This window comes from Muntiacus reevesi, chromosome 4, assembly GCF_963930625.1.
Source record: "Muntiacus reevesi chromosome 4, mMunRee1.1, whole genome shotgun sequence".
NCBI lineage: Eukaryota > Metazoa > Chordata > Mammalia > Artiodactyla > Cervidae > Muntiacus > Muntiacus reevesi.
The window spans coordinates 159,153,862-159,174,982 of record NC_089252.1 but is presented as its reverse complement, the minus strand read 5'-3'; the positions used below and the strand labels follow the sequence as shown (position 1 = coordinate 159,174,982).

Below are 21,121 nucleotides of genomic sequence, written 5' to 3'. Positions count from 1 at the left end.
CTGTGAGGCAGGGCTGTTGCCTCCTTGAGGACAGAGGCTAACTAAGGTACTACTCTAGGCAGCTCTCTAAAGAAGATCACAGTGTAAGTCTCATTTTTCTAAGCAGTGTGGTAGGTGTTGTTACCTTTATTTTACAGATAGGAGATTAAGGGATTATAGCTAGATGCTGAGTCAACGAGCAATGTGACTCAGACCATCTTTCTGCCTCAGTAATACTTCTCATACTTAAAGCCTCACCATTTTTAATTGTCTGATGCTCATGCCTAAATATTCCTCAAATCTCCTTTAACGAATTGGGGAAATTTAAAGAGTACTTATGAACATCAAGTGGCATGAATGTGAAACAATGAGGTAAGAATCTTGCCAACCATTAGTAACATGGAAAGAAGATTCTGGTGTTAAGTCCTGTTGGATGGAATATTAAAGAACAGATATTTGAAATTTCTTGCAGAAGTCATTTCAGGTACCTGTTCCTTGGCATTACTCTACATGTCTCCAATTTGATTTTTTATCTTTGCTCTTTAATATATATATCTTAAATTTTTATTTATTTATTTTGGGCTGTGCTGGGTCTTTGTTGCTGTTAGGGCTTGTCTCTAATTGTGGGAAGCAGAGGCTACTCTCCAGTTATTGTGCTCAGGCTCCTCACTGCGGCAGCTTCTCTTGTGGAGCCCTGGCTCTGGGGTGTATGGGCTTCAGTAGTTTCGGCTTCTGGGCTCTAGAGCACAGGCTCAATAGTTGCGGTATGTGGGCTTAGTTGCGGCAAATGGAATCTTTCCAGATCAGGGATCACACCCGATGTCTCCTCCCGCGTTGGCAGGTGGATTCTTGACCACTGAGCCGCCAGGGAAGCCTTGTCTTTGCTTTTTAAGAAAATAGTTAGAGCTCCTATTCTTAATATTGAAACCAAAGAAAATGAGATCAGACAGGTACTAGCTAGAAAACAATGAGTAAATGTTTTTTCTGGAGTTGGAAAGTTCTTTTATAGCAGGATGGGAAACTCAGAAATCATAAAGTTTTGGATCTCAAATGAGTTTAGGAATCTCCTGGGATTTGCTTTAAAATGATCTGGGGAATGGGAGATGACAGAGGGAATAGGGCTCATAGATAAAGCAAGATAGACCATATGTTCAATTTTTGAAGCTAGGCAATGGGACATAGGAATTATTTTGTCTACTTTTGTATATGCTACAGATTTTCCATAATATAAGGGGCTTTTTAAAATTTAAATCTGTTTTTTTTTAATTAAATTTTTTTTCTTGGAATGTAGTTGCTTTCCAATGTTGTGTTAGTTTCTGTCGTACTTTAAAGTGAACTAGCTATATGTATGCATATATCCCCTCATGGCCCTTCCTCACACCCCATCCCATCCATCTAGGCCACCACAGAGGACCGAGCTGAGTTCCCTGCATTGTACAATAGAACCCCACTAGGTATCTGCTTCCCATATGGCAGTGCACATACACCAGTTCATCTGGGAGTATGTGCAGACGATCTCCCAGTTCATCTCACTGCCATCCCACCATGTCCATGGGTCCTTTCCCTATATCTATGTCTCTATTCCTGTCCTGCAAGCAGATTTATCTGCCATTTTCCTAGATTCCACATCCATGTATATTTGTTTTTCTCTTTCTGAATTCACTCTGTATGTCACACTCTGGGCCCATCCACTTATTTACAAATGACTTATTTTGCTCCTTTTTATGGCTGAGTAACATTTCATTGTAGATACGTACCACATCTTCTTTATCCACTCATCAGTCAGTGGACATTTAGGTAGCTTCCGTGTCCTGGCTGTTGTACATAGTGCTGCAGTGAACAGTGGGGTGCACGTGTCTTTTAGAATTACAATTTTCTCAACACATGTGCCCAGTAATAGGATTGCTGGATCATATGGATGTTCTATTTTTAGTTTTTAAAGGAACTTCCATACTGTTCTCCATAGTGGCTGTATCAGTCTACAGTCTCACCAACAGTTCAAAAGGGTTCCCTTTTCTCCACACTCTCTCCAGCACTGATTGTTTGTAGATTTTCTTTTTTTGGTGTGGGCCATTCTGACCATGTGAGGTGACACCTTATTGTAGTTTTGATCTGCATTTTTCTAATAATTAGTGATGTTGAGCATCTTTTTATGTGTGTTTTTGTTGCAATGGTAAATGGCCTTGTTTCCTTAACTTCATTTTCTGATTTTTCATTGTTAGTGTACAGGAATGCAAGAAATTTCTGTGCATTCACTTTTATCCTACAGCTTTACCAAATTCAGTGATTAGCTATGGTAGTTTTCTGGTGACAGCTTGAGAATTTTCTTCATGTAATATCATGTCATCTGCAAACAGTGACCATTGTACTACCTCTTTTCCAATTTGAATTCCTTCTATTTCTTTTTCTTCTCTGATTGCTGTGGCTAGGACTACCAAAACTATGTTGAATAATGGCGAGAGTAGACATCCTTGTCTTGTTCCTTATCTTAGAGGATATGCTTTCAGTTTTTCACCATTGAGAATGATGCTTGCTGTGGGCTTGTTGTTTATGTCCTTTGTTATGTTAAGGTAGGGTCCTTCTGGGGCTTCCCTGGTGGCTCAGAGGTTAAAGCGTCTGCCTGGAATGCAGGAGACCCAGGTTCGATCCCTGAGTTTGGAAGATCCCCTGGAGAAGGAAATAGCAACCCACTCCAGTACTCTTGCCTGGAGAATCCTATGGAGGGAGGAGCCTGGTAGGCTATAGTCCATGGGGTTGCAAAAAGTCAGACACGACTGAGCGACTTCACTTTCACTTTTTCTTTTCAGGTTCCCTCTCTGCCTACTTTCTAGAGAGTTTTTATCACAAAGTTGTGTTGAATTTTGTCAACTGCTTTTCCTGTACCTATTGAGAAGATCTTATGGTTTTTATCCTCTAATTTGTTAGTATGGTATATCACATTGATTGATTTGTGTACATTGAAGAGTCCTTGTATCCCTGGGATCCCACAATCTTGGTATGATTCTTTTAATGTGTTGTTGGATTCTGTTTGCTAGTTATTTTGTTGAAGATTTTTGTGTCCATATTCCTCAGTGATATTGGTCTTTTAATTTCGATTTAATTTAAAATTTATTGGTCTTTCATTTTTTGGTGGTATCTTTGACTGGTTTTGGTATCAGAGTAATGGTGGCCTCATAGAGTGAGCTTGGAAGTGTTCCTTCCTCTGCAATTTTTTGCAAAAGTTTGAGAAGGATGAGTGCTAGCTCTTCTCTGAATGCTTGTTAGAACTTGCCCATGAAGCCATCTGGTCCTGGACTTTTGTTACACAGCAAAAACACAGCATTGTAAAGGAATTAAAAGTCAATTAAAAAAAAAAAACGCTAAGCAAAATCTTTAACAGACATTGCTTTCCCTCGTGGGCCAGCTTTTACTGATCTGTCCTCCCCTGGCTGGTCACATAGACTTGAGACCTAACCCCTGGAGCCTCAGAAGCTACTGTACTGGAATCACGTGGGATGAGAAAGTAAGAAAGCTCTCAAACTGCCCAGCTTGGGGGAATATGCTAAATAATTGGAGAGATTGATTCAATCAACTATTTATTGGTCATGTATCACATTATAGGCAGTTACAGGTCTTTGGAATATGGATGTAAACAGGAGTGAAAAATGTCTGCCCACCTTCCTGTAAGGATAGTGGCCAAACATGGTGTGTTAGAGATGTGACACAGTAGAGAAGTGTCCAGATACGGAAGAAGAGGTGACCCAGTGAGGGGTGTCAGTGACTGAGTGGAAAGCATCTACTCTATAGTATGGCAGTGTTGAAAGATTGATTACATATAGGCAAATTGGTCAAATATTTGCATATGCTCAGATATGTTTAAAGGTATTAAAGACAGTGGGAGTTCAGTTTCTCACTGTCATACTATGGAGTTACCAATATAGAAAAGAAAAATAACTAAAATTAACCTTGTGGTGTGAGATTGGAATAGGAGGTATTATATGAATTCAGTTTAAATAGATAAAATTATGTAAATACATACATTCTCCAGCTCTATCCATAGATGGAACCTGGGAACAGTGATGACTCCAGTGCCCAGTGCTTTGTTTTTTAAATACCATTGTCCTCTGTGAGGAATAAGGGTTTTTTGGTGAAATACCTGATTCCAAGCTGAAGGAAGAAAAGAACAAGGTGACTCTTAGAACATCCTGTGACAGAAAACCAACAGGTGCCCAAAGAATGATGGGGGCAAGTCAAAATGACAAAGTTAGCTGGCAGAGACTCTCATGGCCAAATCAGGGACAATAGGAACATCAAAATAAATGATAGCAATGAATTGTGATTCATTGTACTTGGAGTGAAGTAGGAAACCAGGGGTCCATGCTGATATGATGTGTGCATGCCTGCATGTCCACTATCATGTCCGACTCTTTGCAACCCCACGGACTGTAGCCCACCAGGCTCCTCTGTCCTTGGAATTATCCAGGCAAGAATACTGGAGCGTATAGCCAGTCCCTTCTCCGGGGGATCTTCCTGATCCAGGGATCAAACCCATGTCTCTTGCATCTCCTACACTGGCAGGCAAATTCTTTATCACTGAGTCACTGGGGAAGTCCCTGCTGATATCATATAATAAGTAAATATAAAAATTGAAATCTTGTTGTGGAACAAAATTTCTCAAAGTACCTCCCCCTCTCCCAAATACTTCACAGTGGAGGTGATTTGCAGACATCACCTTAATCAAATGATCAATGTGAATGTCATCAGTAGTAGAACATTTCAGAACTGCACGTCACTTGAAAGGATGCACCAGGAAGAACACAGTATCAATCTGTGGTATCCCTGCCCAAGGTGCATAACCTAATCTACTCCAGAGAATATCAGAAAAACCTTAGGCCATTTTCCACAATGACAGGTTGAGGTCTTCAAAAGGGTTAAAGTCATAAAGTCAAGGAAGAGGTGAAGTGAACTAGATTGAAGGAAACTGAAAAACATGACGGCCAAATTATAACACTTGATTCTGAATTAGACCTTTTCATTAAGAAGGTTTATGGGACACTTGATGAAATTGCACAGGATCAGATGATTAGGTGGTCCTAATTTGCCAATGTTCACCTCCGGGTTTGGATGATGTTCTGAGGAGTTATACACGGAAGAATTCAGAGCCATGGCAATGTTGGCAATGTATTCTCAAACTGTTCTGAAAACATAAAAGGCTGTACTATACTTACAAATTTGATGGGAAACTGAGATTATTTAAGTCTTCAAAAAGGAAAGTGAAAGTTGCTCAGTCATTTCTAACTCTTTGTGACCCCATGGACTATACAGTTCATGGAATTCTCCAGGCCAGAATACTGGTGTGGGTAGCCTTTCCCTTCTCCAGGGGACCTTCCCAACCCAGGAATCCAACTGGGGTCTCCTGCCTTGCAGGCAGATTCTTTACCAACTGAGCTATCAGGGAAGCACTTCAAAAAGTAGGAAACACTCTATTTTGAAAGAGACAAATATATGAATAGATAAAACATGTCTATCAAATGGTTATAGGCTTCAGCCCTGGGACGCTCCAACATTTAAAAATCGATCAGCAGAGAAACAGCCAGCCAAGAAGGGCTGAGAAGAAACTATTAATGAGGCAGAATATAAAGCAGGAGAAGCTGAGGAAGAAAAGGTTTTCAGAAGTAGCAAGTGATTCACTCTGTCAAATGCTGCTGAGAGATCAAGTAGGATGAACAGAAATCAGGTGATCACTAGAACTGACCCCAAGGCATCCTGGGAAGAGTCATGTTGGAGCTGTTTTCAGCTGAGTAAGGACAGAAGTCAAATTAAGAAGAGATGACAAGAGAAGGGGAGGTGAAGACATGGAGTGGGTGAATATAGATATCTCATCCCAGAAGTGTTGTTATAAGGGAGTCGAAAATGTTGTAGTTGGTTGTAGGGGTTAATTGTCAGCCACCTGTTGCTCTGACTAATCCATGAGAAAATCATCATGGGAAAAGAATAAAAGCAAAATATGGAAATACAGCATAACCCAAACAAAAGTACATCAGGTTGTTTAGTTGGGGTCATCATGCCCTGGTAAGCCAAGGAAAAACATAGTGTGGACTTGGGAACACCAGGTCAGCGCAAGTTCAGATCATTGCTTGTGTACATACCAAGATGTTTTCCCAAGGCATTTGTGGGTCTATGACCTCCAGCTAGATGATACCCCTTGTACAAGAAAATAACAAAGATAGTTTAAAGTAATCGATAAAATGGGAGACACGACCAGAGACACAGGAGGCTGACCTCATCGTCACACAACAGATACTTTCTGCTTGCCAAGACACTAAATAAAAGTGATGTGGCTCCGAAGAACAGGGCTCTTAATCTAAGAGGTCTTGAGTCCCCCGATTCCATCTTTAAGACTTTAACTCTGACTCTAGTCTTTTTCCCAAACTGTGCGTTGACCACTTTCGATCCCTACCTGCTGCACTGGCCGCAGCAGTTAGAGGGCTGCGTGGAGCCTACGGAGAGTCTTTGTAAGATGAAACGTTCCCAAGGCAGCTCATGCAGTGATGGGGATGATCCAGCAAAGAGGGAGAAACTCGGGATGCAGGAAACCCTGAGCCTAAACTGGAGTAGAGAGAGGGCTGTGATGAAGACTGCATTTGGAGACACGGCCAGTTGAGGAGCAGAGGCCCTTCATCCCAGTGATAAAGAGGAGAGAAGGGGGGTGGGCCCAGGGAAAGATGTTAGCGCTGTTATGCAGGCCAGAAGGGAAGGATTTTGTATGAGGTTCCCTCTGTTCTGTCAGTGTAACACCGTCTGACAGATGACTTAAGACGGTAAGACAGACTGTGAGGTCATCTGCTGAGAGCACTGTATGGAAGGCCAGTGGTTTGGTGTGTGTGCTGGGACTTTGAAAAGAGAGAAGTCAATAGTGACAGTCATTTTGGAGAGTGAGGACACCAACACAGAAGGATTTCAGAGAAGTGACTATGATGACCAGGTAGACTCGAGGGCCCATCTGAGATCTGTGTTTATGAATTTTAAGTGAGGGGAAGTCCTTGGGGGTCCCATGGTTAGGACTCCGTGCTTTCACTGTTTAGAGTAAGAGTTCAAGCCCTCTTGGGGAACTAAGGTCCCAGAAGCGGTGTGGTACAGCCAAAAAACAATAAAAACTTAAAACCTTAAGTGAGATATCAGCATGCTTATGGATTTCTCTAGCAGTATCCACCTGTTTCAGTACAGGTGAGGATGTAGGAAATACTAAGTGTCAGATCATTATTTCCCAAATATATGCATATGTATTTCTTCAGAGACATTAAATGGCTCTAAACAAAGGAAGACAAGGTATGAATTGCAAAGCTTTTAATGAAAATGTTTTTCTTTTACAGCATGCACAATTTCACATCTGTTTAATAGCAATTAATTCAATGCTTGCAAACTCATCTGCCTCTGAATTTAGTCATAATGCATGAATTTAAGCTAATAAAACTAAGGAAAATCAACAGCTCATCTAATCCTTCTTTATATTCCTTCAGGATCAGCAGGATGCATAAATGAGTTCTTTACAAAGGCTAAAATAGGCTGATGTATAAATCGTGAGTTTATTTTTAGAAAGCTGTGTAAATGCAGCATTTCTACTAAAACATTTAAACCAAAGGTCACACTTATGAAAACAAAATTCTTGACTGGGCTGTTTTCATTTTTAGCCATTTGACGTTTTGCTGTTTTTGACTGAACAGATGAGAGTTCACATGCCTACACAGGTGGGACTTTGCCTAAGATCAATTTGCTTAAAGATATCCTTTTGTTATATTTTGTTGAATATTGGGGAGTACTTATATCATTCAAGATTAAGTCTGGGTTATTCCTTTGATTAAGAACTAAATTTACTAGAGATACATTTGACAATGAAGATTTTAGACAAATATTCACCAGCATTAGTTCTGTTAGCAAGCTGAAAAATGTTGTAGGCCTAATATCAAACAATAAACATGTGAGGTAAACATCAAGCCTCTTAGAAGAAAGACCACATGCTCCTGCTTCTGTAAAAACATTATTTGTTTGAAAGAATGAAAGCATAACCTTTTACTCAACGATTACTTCCTTAATATGAAAAAGAGACAAAATGAGCTGACGACGAAAACTCCATTCCACAGTTACACTCCGCAACCCTTAACATAATTCGTGAGATCTCGGTTTCTACAGTTCTTTTTCCATGCCACCCTATGGAGAAAAATGAAACCAATGATAAGAAGTTTGAAACATATCTTCATTGTATTATACATACTTCAAATCCTTTGTGAGAACAAAATAGTTAATCAGTGCATGAAATACAAGATACAGACAGATCCAAGTATTGCTTATTTATTAACTGGAGATATGTATACCAAGGACTTCACATCTCCCCAAGGCTTCACTAGAGCGCAGAATGCTGAACAGAAATGTTGAGTCTTGTGTAGTCCACAACTTAACTGCAAAGCGTATTCCATATTTACTTACTTTCAAAAATTAAGTTCAAGATATGACAAGGAATTGGTAGAGTGTGGAAAAACTTAAAAACTCTAGAAGTCCTTAAAATAAATTGAGGTTAAAGTAGATTGTTTCTATGTAATACACTGTTTAGCATAAATCTTAATTTTTTAGATTTTCAATTCCCTTGGTCTTAGAGAATATTCCCACACTTTTCTCATAACAGGAGGATAAAACCGCTCCCTACCCTTCCACACACACCTTTTTTTGGCCACACCACATGGCCTGTGGAATCTTAGTTCCCCAACCAGGAACCAGACCCCCTCCTCCTGCATTGAAAGCATAGAATCTTAACCACTAGGGAAGACCTCAGATCTCTCCTTTAATGCTTAACCCATACCTTGCTCTGTGAAGGGAACTTACATAGTGTTGAAGGTCCATTATACTTGAAACACAAACAAACTCAGAAATTGTGGTTACCAATTGTGGGTATTGTGGGTGGGGTGAGGGGTGGGGAATTGCAGTGGAAAGTACTACAAACTTCAAATTATAAGATAAGTAAACACTGGAGATGTGATGTACAACATGATGAATATAATTAACACTGCTGTGTCTTACATATGAAAATAGAGAGTAAATCACAAGATTTTTCATCACGAGATTTTTTTCTTCTGTTTCTTTAACTTTTTTATTTTTATTTTTAAATGAAGGATAATTGCTTAACAGTATCGCATTGTTTCTTTAATTTTGTGTCCATTGAGATCATGGATGTTCACTAAACTTACTGTGATAATCATTTCATGATGTATGTAAGCCATTATGCTGTACACCTTAAATTTATGAAGCACTGTGTGTCAATTACATCTTAACAGCACCGTATGGAAAACAAAAACAAAAAACTAACATACCATGCTGTAATGCCTTGCTCACTGACAATCTTCTTTGCACATGCTACAGCTTGAGTGATGTCATCTTTCAGCAAAGCTGAAAAAGAGGTGGTGAGAAATGAGGACAATGTTCACAGAAATTTCACGTAAATTTTAGGTTCAGCCAGCTTTATTCTCTTAGGCTGAGGAAAGAACAACTAAAATTATTTTTTTAAGAGTCGCTGTATCTGTGAATATTGGGAGAAAACTCTCTCTCTCCATTCTATCCCATTTGGCATGAAATAAAGCATTCCGTTTCTCATTTGCCCAAGCCACTGGAAGCTCTGAAACTATTAACTAATATGATAGAAGGTTCTCTTTTCACTGGACACTTTGAAAACAAAGCAAAAACAAACAAGCGGAAACCAGTCTAGCAGTTTTTTGCTCAGCAGTTCTACTAGTGAAAATTTATTCCAAAAAAAGAAAAGTAATAAGCAATGTACCCAAGACATATGCATTAATACAAGAGCTGGATTAATAAATTTTAGAATATTTAGTGAAATCCTATTCATCCAGAAAAATTAATAAGATTGATATTTGTTGAGAAAAATGATATTGTGCAATGATGAGCAAATTGTAAAGTAGTAAATATAGTACAATTTCATTTTTGTTGAAGCATATTGCTTACATGTTTCTATGTGGGTACAAATGTGAATTATATAGCTTTACATTCATGTACGTGAGTGATGTGTATTCTGAAAGAAGATGTGGATACCACAAGTTACCGTGGTCATAAGTCTCTGGGTAGTAGAACTTTTATTCAATGACCACAGATTATTGTATAATACAAAATAATTTTTAAACTAAACTAACTGTATATAAAAGATATGTCCAGAAGCTAATCTTCTTTATTAGGAATTTTAATATTAAAAATTAAACAGTATCAAATTAGCAATATTTCTCCGATATTTTATGCAATAAATATTGCATGTGCACATGTGCATGTGTGACTCTTTGTGACCCCATGAATTGTAGCCCTCCAGACTCCTCTGTTTATGTTGATTCTCTAATCAAGAATACTGGAGTGGGTTGCCATATCCTCCTTTGGAGGATCTTCCCAACCTGGAGATCGAACCTGTATCTCATGTCTCCTGTACTGTCAGGAGGGTCCTTTACTGCTAACCCCACCTGGGGAGCCCTAAATATTGCATATGTTATCTCAGTTTTAAAAGGAACTCAATAGAATATTTGTTTCACCCCAATTAAAAACAAATCCATATATTAACATTTTAGAATGACAGTGATTAAATAGGAAGTGTATTTTTTAGATATGCAAACTAAAGAATTTAGGAATGAAATGTGATAATGTCTCTAATTCACTTTAAAATCACTCAGCAAAAAAACCCCTACTGTATAATATATACGTAAAAGAAGTAAATATGACAAAATTTTAAAAAAGACCACACAACCAAACTATCCCTAAACCTCTCCCAAACCAGGTAAATTAGTAGGAATGGCATTGTTCTTTACAAAGCATCAACATGTCCAGTTATAATACAGTGATAGATCATTCCAACTCTTGTATGTTAGCAAACAGCAACCTTATATGATACCAGCTGTTTAATTTCTTACTTAAGGACTTATGAGGTAGAAAATAAAGCATTTTTAGAAGTTAAGATGGAGTTTTTCTGGGTCCCTCATGAACTCTAAAGACCTTTTCATTTGCATTAAATCTCTCTTCTTATAGGTACCGCCAAATGGGGCCTGTGCATCACTCAACATTATCTCGTCTTACCACTGCAGGATACACCACAGCCGTTAGTTGCTCTTGGGGTTTTGCCATCATTACACCACCACTTGCTGTTGATCTGAAATAACCCATAGTCAGTGCTTTTGCTTCCAGGATTGTAGTTGGTAACGTGTGTGTTATAACGGCTTTCTCCATAGGTCAAACACATCCCTGAAAAAAAAAATGTATTTTTAGTAATAAACAGCAACATTATATGACTTCTATTTCATAGCACAATTCTATTTTACTAATGACTTATTTTAGAAGCATAAAGACATATTTTACTTGTAAATATTTTAACATTTGGTGTTAGGGGCCCTTAGGAGAATTCTTTTGTTAGCAAATCGTTTGCTAATACTAATGAAACAAGATAGCACATTGTAAAAAATATTAAAATAGCTGTGTCTTCCATTGCTCCCATCCCCCAGGTAAGACCTAGCCTAGAATGGAAAAATCAACAGAGTGGTTAACTGGGTTTGGTCACTAGCAGCAGATGCATATGCTAATGTAAAAATACTTGTACTAGGAAAAATAAGGATTTACTAAGAGAATCTTATGATACCTAAAGGTGAATTTGGATATCAAATTAGAATCCAGACAATAAGAATCATAGGATAGGAAAGACTATGTCATCCATCCATCCATCTAGCCATTTGCTCATTTATTAAAAAATAGTTATGGAGGGGAAATGTCTGAATTCACTCTGAAAAATACAATGTTGACATTGACAGGTATGGACTGAAATACAAGATGTTCCTTAGGGCACATCTTGAATTCTGTGGAAGAAAATGAAAAATAATTAATGAACTAGAGTCAGAATAATAGAATGCTATTTCATGCTACATTTCGGGAATCCTTTTGTAGATATTGATTGAGGAGAAATAGGTTCCTACAGTCCCTGTTTTAAGAGTTCAATGTAATTTTTTAAAAAACTTGGCTATTAAAAACCCAGCATCTTTGTAGGGGGATTAAAAATGACAAAAATACTGCCTTACTCAGGCTTGCAGAACCCAAATTCCAAGCTGGAAATGGCTGAGGGCTGAAATATATCTTGTAGTCACCCTACAAGTGCCAGCTGGCAAATTTAGTGGCACCAGAGGAGTACAGCAAGATCTGGCATGCTTAGGATGGTATAGAATTTGACCCTCCCATGCCTCAATCCTTCCCTTGGTACATCTGATTCTGAGCTGATGGTTTTGAACCATTGTAAATGTACAAACCCTTCAAGGAAAAAAAAAAGCCATTCACTCAAAGTCCCTTTCTTATTCTTCTTCCTCTATTAGTATCTGTTCCAAAGCTGGTAACTATTTGGAAGGATGAAGAATAGTTAACTTACAGTTTGCCAGGCTGATTCCCTTGTAGCCAGCCAATCCAAATTTCTTCAGAGTTCTGGCAAGCTCACATCTCTCAAATTGCTTGCCTTGGACAGCAACGGAAAGGAGGAGAAGCCCCAGAATAAGGAGAGCCTTCATGTTGACAGAAGCCAAATGTCCAAGCTGACCAGGCTGAGCTGGGCTCGGTATTTAACTTCTTTTCACTTCCCCCTTCTCTGATCAGTTTGGGAGCTCCACCCTTGGAGACACGGGGAAAGAAGGGAATTTTTATTGCTTCACTTACACTAAAAGGTTTGTTCTGTATGTTTTCAGAAGGGTATTTTGATGTCCTAAGAGTTAATTGCAAGAAAATAATGAAATGATATTGCTTGAAGACATTGCTCAGAAAGAACTGGGATTAGCCCTATTGCCCAAAGAGGAACTTCCTCCTGTTTTATTATGAATTTGAGCCACTATAAAGAAGAAAAACCTGAATGAACATATTACACAATTGAAAATGTGCTCCCATCTTTGATTAACATTCATTTGCATTAAGTTTTTTATGTGCTTTCATTATGTTGTCTTCATCTTTTTCACTTAAAATTATTTTATGTACATTTTCCACAAAGAATGTGACACACGGCCTGTTGTTCTGATAGGTATATAGCAAAGCACCACATTGATCACAGATTCCTATGCTGACTCTTTTGGTTGTTTCTCAGTTCTTAATTTGTAAATCAATATTTTACTATTATAAGTAAAAGCCTCATGTGAACATTCCTAAGTCCTTTCTGACAATGTCTTACTTCACATTTTCATGTTAGAACATAAAGAGTCATTGTAAAGTGAGAAAACAGTATAGTAAAACCTACAAAAGAATAACAGAATTATGCCACCCCAAAATCTTCACCTTTGGCACAAGGATTATTTTGAGCTGAAGGCAGTTGAGAAGAAGCGGATTCAAGAAAATTCCTCTTCCTCCCTCTATTTTCCTGAAAGTAAAACATAAATTTGTGCAGAAATTAATCACTTAAAACTCTAGACACCTATCAGCCCCAAGACAGCACCTGAGGAGTCTGCAAAACAGCCTTTACTGACTAGCTATTATCTTCCATTATTTTCTAATGTATTTATTGTCCCACAATTTGCCACTCTTGGAAGCCTAGTACTCTGTTCCTCTGTCTTGTTGCTCACTGAAAAATATATTGTTCTTTGGTTAAGATGATCTGTAAGTCCAAATTCTAGCTTTCTCCTCGAGTTAGTCATCCCTGCATTTCTTACAAGTATACATGAGATGTATATCTTAATATACTTGTTTGCTTTTCTCTTGTTAATCTGTCTTTGGTTACAGAGCACCAGCGAAAAACTGAAAAGGGTAAAAGGAAATAACTGTTTCCTCCTGTACAGGTTCTAGTGATGAGGATGGGACTGAAAGGCTGGAACACTCCACTGTCCCTGGAGACTGCAGTTGAGATATAGGATAACTGACAACAGACCAGCAGAAGGAAAGAAATCTTACCATGTCAGTCTCCCAACTCTCTGTCTGTAGTGCATAGTCAAGAGAGAAGGATAAAGATTTGTCTTTGTCCCTTTCCAAATTCACAGCGGCAGGAGAAAAACATTGGTGAAAATAGATCTTGAATCATGACTCTTGTGAATTTGATTTTGGTAATCAACATCTATGGTTACTGATTCTTGGCCTCCCAGATACAGTCATGTTTTCCTTCGTCATAAAGATGAAAAACTATAAAAGGACACTCTCCACTTGCTTTGCTTTATGTATTGAGAACTTGGCTTTGTAACCAGTGAGAATGTGTCCTCTGGTTTCTGCCCCTTGGGGGGTACAGGTTGTCTGTCACACTTGCATCAGCGGCTAGCCAGCTAGGAGCCTAAGAAATGAAGAGACAGACAGCATTCTCTGTCCAACCATGCTGGCTCTCAGGGACGTTTGTCTTAATCAAGTGTCCAGATTCATTCGGGGCCTTTTGGTCTCTACCTTCGTTGCCTGGTCTTGAGGGGAAAATTCTCATAGCATTATCACTTTTCTGATAACACGGGTTAGGAGGTCAGTGATTTAAGATGTCTCACTTTGTGGGAGATAGAGGTTTATTTGTCACCTGAGACAAGGAAGGTCTTTGCTTTCTTAGACTTTCTCTCTAGAGGCTCTGCATCTTGAGAAGGCTACATTTCTTAGAGAACACCACTTGTGTCCATGGGTAAACCCTAATATTGGTTTTAAGCCATAAAAATACACACTGGTTGGAGTCAGAACTGAAACAGATATGTTGAAGATTTGGACTTTTACACCTAAAAGATTTTTTACATTTTATTTGTTTATTCACTTATTTATTTATGGCTGCTCTAAGTCTTCATTGCTGTATGCAGGCTTTCTCTAGTTGCTGCTAGCAGGGGCTACGCTCTAGTTGCAGTGGGTGAACTCATTGTGGTGGTTTCTCTTGTTGCTGAGCATGGGCTCCATCCAGGCTCCCAGGTTCCATAGTTGGGGAGCATGGTCTCAGTAGTTGGGGCGCATGGGCTTAGTTGCCCCACGGCATGGGGAATCTTCCCAGATCAGAGATCAAACCCATGTCCCCTGCATTGGTGGGGCTCTTAACTCCTTTACCACCAGGGGGTCTCTAAAAGGATTTTTTTTTTAATTAATTTATTTTATTTCTGGCTGTCCTGGGTCTTCATGGCTGCGCAAACTTTTCTCTAGTTGTGCAGAGAAAGTGCTACTCTCAAGTGTGTGGGCTTCTCATTCTTGTTGTGGTAGCTCCTCTTGTTTTGGACCACAGGCCCTAGGGCACACAGGCGACAGTAGTTGGGATGCATGGGCTCAGTATTGCAGGTCCTAGGCTCAAGAACATAGGCTTAGTCATTGTGGTCCACAGGCTTAGTTGCTCTGGAGCATATGGGATCTTCCTGGATCAGGGATCAAACCCATGTCTCCTGCATTGGAAGGCGGATTCTTTACCACTGAATCACTAGGGAAGCCTGCTAAAAGGATTTTTAAGAGAGCTCTAATCTTAAACAAATGTCTTCTTGGTACCTAAAGGAAGATCAGGTTAAAGAAAGAAAGAGAAAGGAAGAAGAAAAGAAAGAAGAGAGAAGTATATACAGAACACCTTGGCTGTATTATATACAAAACACTTCCTTAACATGTTTAGGAGGGGAAAATCAGAGAACCAAATGTCAAGAACTGCAGGTGGCACTCAAGTTGGTGTGAAACATATGGAAATATTGATAGTGAGGAAATAGTTTTGAAGGTCAAGAAAATGCATAGAAAGACTTGATAGACTGTCCCCTCCTCTGTAAGCTGATCCCACCAGGTCCAGACCTTCCCGTATTTGGGGCAGGCACTATAAGAAAAAAAAAAATTTATTGAACTATCTTATCCAACCATTAAAGAAAAGAAAAACATTGTGGTAATAATCCTAGGTTTCCGTTAATAGGCAAATATGCCTCTGAGTTCCTTTTTCGAAATTCTTTCTTAGTCCCTTGGAAATACTGACCTTACCATGTCTTTGAAATGTAAGCATCCAAAAAGATAAATGTTGGCTAAAGCAAACGTGAAACTGGGAAAAAACAAAAAAAATGAGAATTTTTTTAAAAAACAAATTGCTATTTGATATTTCTGTAAGCTCTGTTTCTTCAGATTTTGTCCACAGCCTCCATAAGATTATCTATTAAAGACAAGTAAAAATTTTTTCCACAAATATTGGTAAAATGCGTCAGCCATCTGAATGGGTAAACGTAACTAGTTCCATCTTGCAAGAAACACCGTTTAGATCCAGCTATTCTTTCATAATAGTTATAAGAAATAACTATTCTCCTTTTATTTTAAACTTATAAACCAAGGAAGTTTATATTTCTCACAGCTCTCGGGGCTGGGAAGTCCAAGATCAAGGCACCAGCACATTGGATTCTTCTGCAAGTCCTCTTGCTGGTTCATCACCAGCGCTTTCTTGCTGTTCTTCACAAGGTGGAAGGGTCTCTGTGGGGTCTGTTTTATGAGAACACTAATCCCATTCATGAAGGCTGCACCCTCATGACCTGAGAACCGCTCAAAGGCCGCACCTCCTAATACATCAGTTTTGGGGCTTTAGGATGTCAACATCTGAATTCCGGGAGAATACAAACAGAATATAACTACTGTTTTATAAAACTATTCTTTTGTAAGTTCATCTCAAGGTGTAGTGGGAATGTTTGGAATTTTAAATCCCTTAAAAGGTGTTAGCTTCCTGCCTTAGCAATTTGCTACCAGTTGATAATTGTTTAAATGAATATTGTTATGATGCAAAATTAGTTCTCAAGAATTTTCAGTGTTCTGGCAGTCAAGTGATCTTAATTAGGAGTTCTGGGTTATTGAAAAAAGGAGGAATCTATTTACAGGTCTTCCTTGATTTACGGTGAGGTTACATTCTGATAATCCTATTGTAAGTTAGTCATATAGTAAGTCAAAAAATGTATACTATACACCTAACCTACCAAACATCATAGTTCTGCCCAGCATACCTTAAACTTTTCCGGGACAGATATATTAGCCTACAGTTGGGCAAAATCATCTGACACAAAGCCTATTTTAAAATAAAGTGTTGAATATCTCATGTAATATATTGAATACACTTCTGAAAGTGGAAGACAGAATGGTTGTCTGGGTACAGAATCACTGTAAGTATATTGGTCGTTTACTCTTATAAACAAAAAATATCACTAGCCTGGGAAAAGATCACATTTTATATTTTTTACTGAACGCATACCACTTTCACACCATTATAAAGTTGAAAAGCCGTCAGCCATCATGAAGTTGGGGACCTTTTGTACTGTAATAGCAAATTCAGATAGTGCTTGCCATGTTCCAGGCATTATTCTGAAAAGTTTAATATGTATTAACTCACTTAACCCCCCTTGAAAAAGGTATTGTCAACACTCCATTTTACAGATAAGGAAACAGAAACCCACTGAAGTCCAGCAACTTGCCCACGGTCCCTCTGGGGGTGAGTACAAGGCTACCCTGCATGCCCACTGGCTGTTCCCATAAGCTCTACCCAATTTGTAAGCTCTACCCAATTTTTCAGTAAAACTGTCTAATATAAGGTCTGATCAGAATGCTTCTAACAGGCAATTCATCTGAAAGCAAGCCTGTTAGTAGAGTTGGGATCTGTGGCAAATGGAAGGACAGGCTTGATGTCAGATTGCTGTATCACCCTTTTGTTGTTGCTATTCACTTAGCATTCCATTTAAGTGATTGTTCTAAGTTACGGAGAAGGAGACGCCTACCTGTGTTTTCTTTTTTTTTTTTTTTTTTTTTTTTTTTTTTAATATTATTTTATTAGTTGGAGGCCAATCACTTTACAACATTTCAGTGGGTTTTGTCATACATTGACATGAATCAGCCATATAGTTACATATATAGGTTCTGTTTCCTGCAAGAAAATGACGGGGCTGATAATCAAACGCTGTGTTCATTGTGCTCATTGTTAGCAGGGGAATTCCCTGGATCCAGGCGAGGAATAGCTTCAGGGAGAAGTCAGTTCCCAGGAGTTCCAGTTCCCAGGAGTTCCCAAATATTTTTGCAAAGTCTGGAGTTTTACTTCCTCATCAAGAATGAGCCTCTCCAAAAAAACACAGGAAACTGAGTATGCAAACTCTTGAAAGTATACACTTGTCTGGAGTGAATCACTACTTGCTTAATTAAGTGCTGAATTAAGAAAACAGCTTTTATAAGGATTAGGGGAGATACGGGGCTAGGCGTTGATGGTGGAGATGGTACTGGAAAGAAAAGGGCAGGATAAATAACTGTCAAGTGAACTGTATTAATTCCATCTGCAGGGTTTTTAGCTTTTAATTTTTGTTGGATTTGAGGAAGTTTTGGGGTTTTGGTTTCATTTTGGTTTGATTTTCGGCGGATCTTTCTCTTTAATTCTACAAGATTAGAATGACCAGGTAGAGGACAGACCTTCTGATACCAGTTACAGTTTCTGATCTTAGTTATGGTTTCCAAAGTTATTTGTTACTCACTTGGTGGGGAACTTAGAAAGCTCCTCTTCTACTTTCTGAGAAAGGTGAGAATTCCATTTTTAAAAGTTTGCACACAGAAAACATCAGGATTCTGTAAACTTCATAAGAAGCTGGGTTTTGGCTTTGTGTCTGGGAGAGAGTTCCTTTATCCAGGAGAGTTGGTTTTGATCCTTCTAGGCAACAAGGCTTACCTTGGACGCCCCTCTGTCTTCAGCGGCCACAGGTCTGCTTGTGACCTAGAGTGTGCACCCTCCCCTCGTTTTAGCCAGCCTGTGTGGAGACGGGAGATTAATTAAACCCTGTGCAGCTCCTTTTCTCTGAAGTGGAGTTCTAGGACACTCTGCTCAAGAGGACGTTCTGATTTTCAAGTGAGAGAAAATTTGCTAAACTTCTAGTCATTCTGGAGTAGCACCCTGAGGTGTCTTGCCACAAGTCAGAATCTTTGAATTCTGAGGCAACAGCTTAAATTCAAATCTTTTTCTTCCATGTGTGATCTCTGAAGGAAAATGTTCCAAGTCCATGACTTATAGGTAAAACCGAGCATGTCATTGAATGCCTGATTAATAAAAGATGGAGGCTTCCCTGTTGGCTCAGTGGTAAAGAATTAGCCTGCCAATGGTGGAGACGCAGGTTTAATTCCTGGGTTGGGAAGATCCCTTGGAGAAGGAAATGGCAGCCCACTCCAGTGTTCTTGTGTGGGAAATGCCACAGAAAGAGGAGCCTGGTGGGCTGTAGTTCATGGGGTCATGAAAGAGTCAGACATGACCTAGTGACTGTAACAACAGCAACAATGAAAGATGCTTGTCTGAGAATTTACATGGCAGCCTTAGAAATCCAGGAACTTGACTGTCACCCTTCAGAAAAGTCCAAGCCTCATTGCCTATGTTCCAGATAAATTTCCTGCGGGCGTTTGTGTGTTTGGGAAGGGTACGTGCTTCAAGGAAGACCAGGCGCTAGTGCGCGGGGTGTGGTTGAGGCCGGAGTGGTGTTCCTGTCCCCTGTGTCATGTCTGTGTCACCTTCGGGCCACCCTCCACCCATGGCTTGCTTTTAAAATTTCTATTGTTTTGCAAGCAAGGTGAGCCAAGCAGACGCTAGTTCCTGGGGGAAAGTTGTTATGTAGCTTATAGTTGGGAAAAGGTGGTGTTTAAGAACCTTTGCATCATACTTCAAGACAAAAGTGAGGCGATTACTCAGTTTCTTCATGGACCACCCGCAGAACTATTGGAAGTGCTGACTTTTAAAAGGAAGATTTTTCTGTACCCCACCCCAAAGCTGCTACTAAGCCCTGAGAATCTGCTACTTTAACAAGCACTCCATGTTTTTTAAAATACTAATAACTGTAAATCTTAGAGCTCTGCAGAGTATTTCATAGACTGAAGGGATATATCCAGGTACAGTTATCTCTTGTTACACAAATTACTTCCACAGTTTGAGAGCAATGGCCAGCCTTCAAAGAGACTCCCTGTCCTGCCTCTCTCAGCCCTGGAAAGGATAGTTCTATGTATATGTTACCCTGTGCCTGACCATGGCTAATTGGATTTTAGTTAGACCTTGTTGCAAGGCTGTTGATCAATTAAACTTTCTTAAAATTTCAGGTTAAGAAACAAAGCAATTGTAGTTAGTGCATGATGGGTACTCATAAACCAGTGGGCCTTGTATCAGGGGCAGAGAGAGGCTGCGGACAAATTTAGCCTCTATCACTGGAGAGCTTTCCTCTGTTCAGGTACCTACAATCAGATAGGTTTTGGCAAAAGGCTTGTCCCAGTTTCTCTTGGTAAACCAGGTTTGGTCACTATATTAGTCATACATTGCCAAAGCTAGTTACAAAAACTTTTTTTTTCTTGGGATGAGGATGTTAAACATGTACTCTCAGCAGATTTTAAACATGCAACAGAGTATTGTTAACTGTAGTTACTGTGCTATATATTACATCCCTGTGACTTGTATTATAACTGGAAGTTGGTACATTTGGACCTCCTTCACCTATTTCTCCCACTCCCCACCCACTTATCCCACTTCTGGCAACCATCCATCTGTTCTCCTCATATGAGCTTGGTTTTCTTCCCTGTTACTGCTATTGCTTCTTTTAAATTCTGCATATAAGTGAAATCAGCCTTTCTCTGACTTATTTCACTTAACATAATGTCCTCAAGGGCTATCCATATTGTCACAAGTGGCAAGATTTCATTCTTTTTTTTAACGGCAGAAAAGTATTCTAATGTATGTATGTATTCTATTGTATTTGTACGTATTCTTTATCTGTGCATCCATCGATGGGTACATAGATATTTTTCTATACCTTGGCTATTATAAATAATGTTGCAGTGAAAGTGGAATTTCAAATTGGTGTTTTATTGTTTTCAGATAAATACCAAGTAGTGGGAATGCCAGATCATATGGTAGCTGTATTTTTCATTTTTTGAGAAACCTCTATACTGCTTTCTATAGCGACTATATCCATTCATATTCTCACCAAGAGTGCACAAGCATCCCCTTTTCTTCACATCCTTGTTTTTTGTTTGTCTGTGTTTGTTTTTTGTTTTGGCCATACCACATTGCACAGCTTGCAGGATCTTAGTTCTCAGACCAAGGACTGAACCCAGACCACTGGAGTGCAAGCTCCAAGCCCTAACCAATGGACTGCTGCGGTAGCCATTTTAGCAGGTATGAGGTGATACTCCAGTGTGGTTTTGATTTGCATTTCCCTCAGGAGTAGTT

The 21,121-nt window shown here is 39.2% G+C and overlaps 1 protein-coding gene and 1 non-coding gene across 2 annotated transcripts; one reads left to right on the top strand and one right to left on the bottom strand.

Annotated features, from left to right (window-relative positions):
* The first annotated feature begins 2,568 nt into the window (after positions 1-2,568).
* Positions 2,569-2,641, top strand: TRNAS-GGA (transfer RNA serine (anticodon GGA)). The gene has a single exon. It is a non-coding gene; the product is annotated as a tRNA-Ser (tRNA).
* Positions 2,642-7,302: 4,661 nt separating this feature from the next.
* Positions 7,303-12,554, bottom strand: LOC136166147 (lysozyme C, tracheal isozyme). Its single transcript, XM_065932183.1, has 4 exons — positions 12,404-12,554; positions 11,074-11,238; positions 9,321-9,396; positions 7,303-8,166 (listed from the first exon to the last, which is right to left on the bottom strand). Exons 1-4 carry the CDS (start codon positions 12,537-12,539, stop codon positions 8,100-8,102), a joined length of 444 nt encoding a protein of 147 aa, XP_065788255.1. The 5' UTR covers positions 12,540-12,554; the 3' UTR covers positions 7,303-8,099.
* Positions 12,555-21,121: the final 8,567 nt, after the last annotated feature.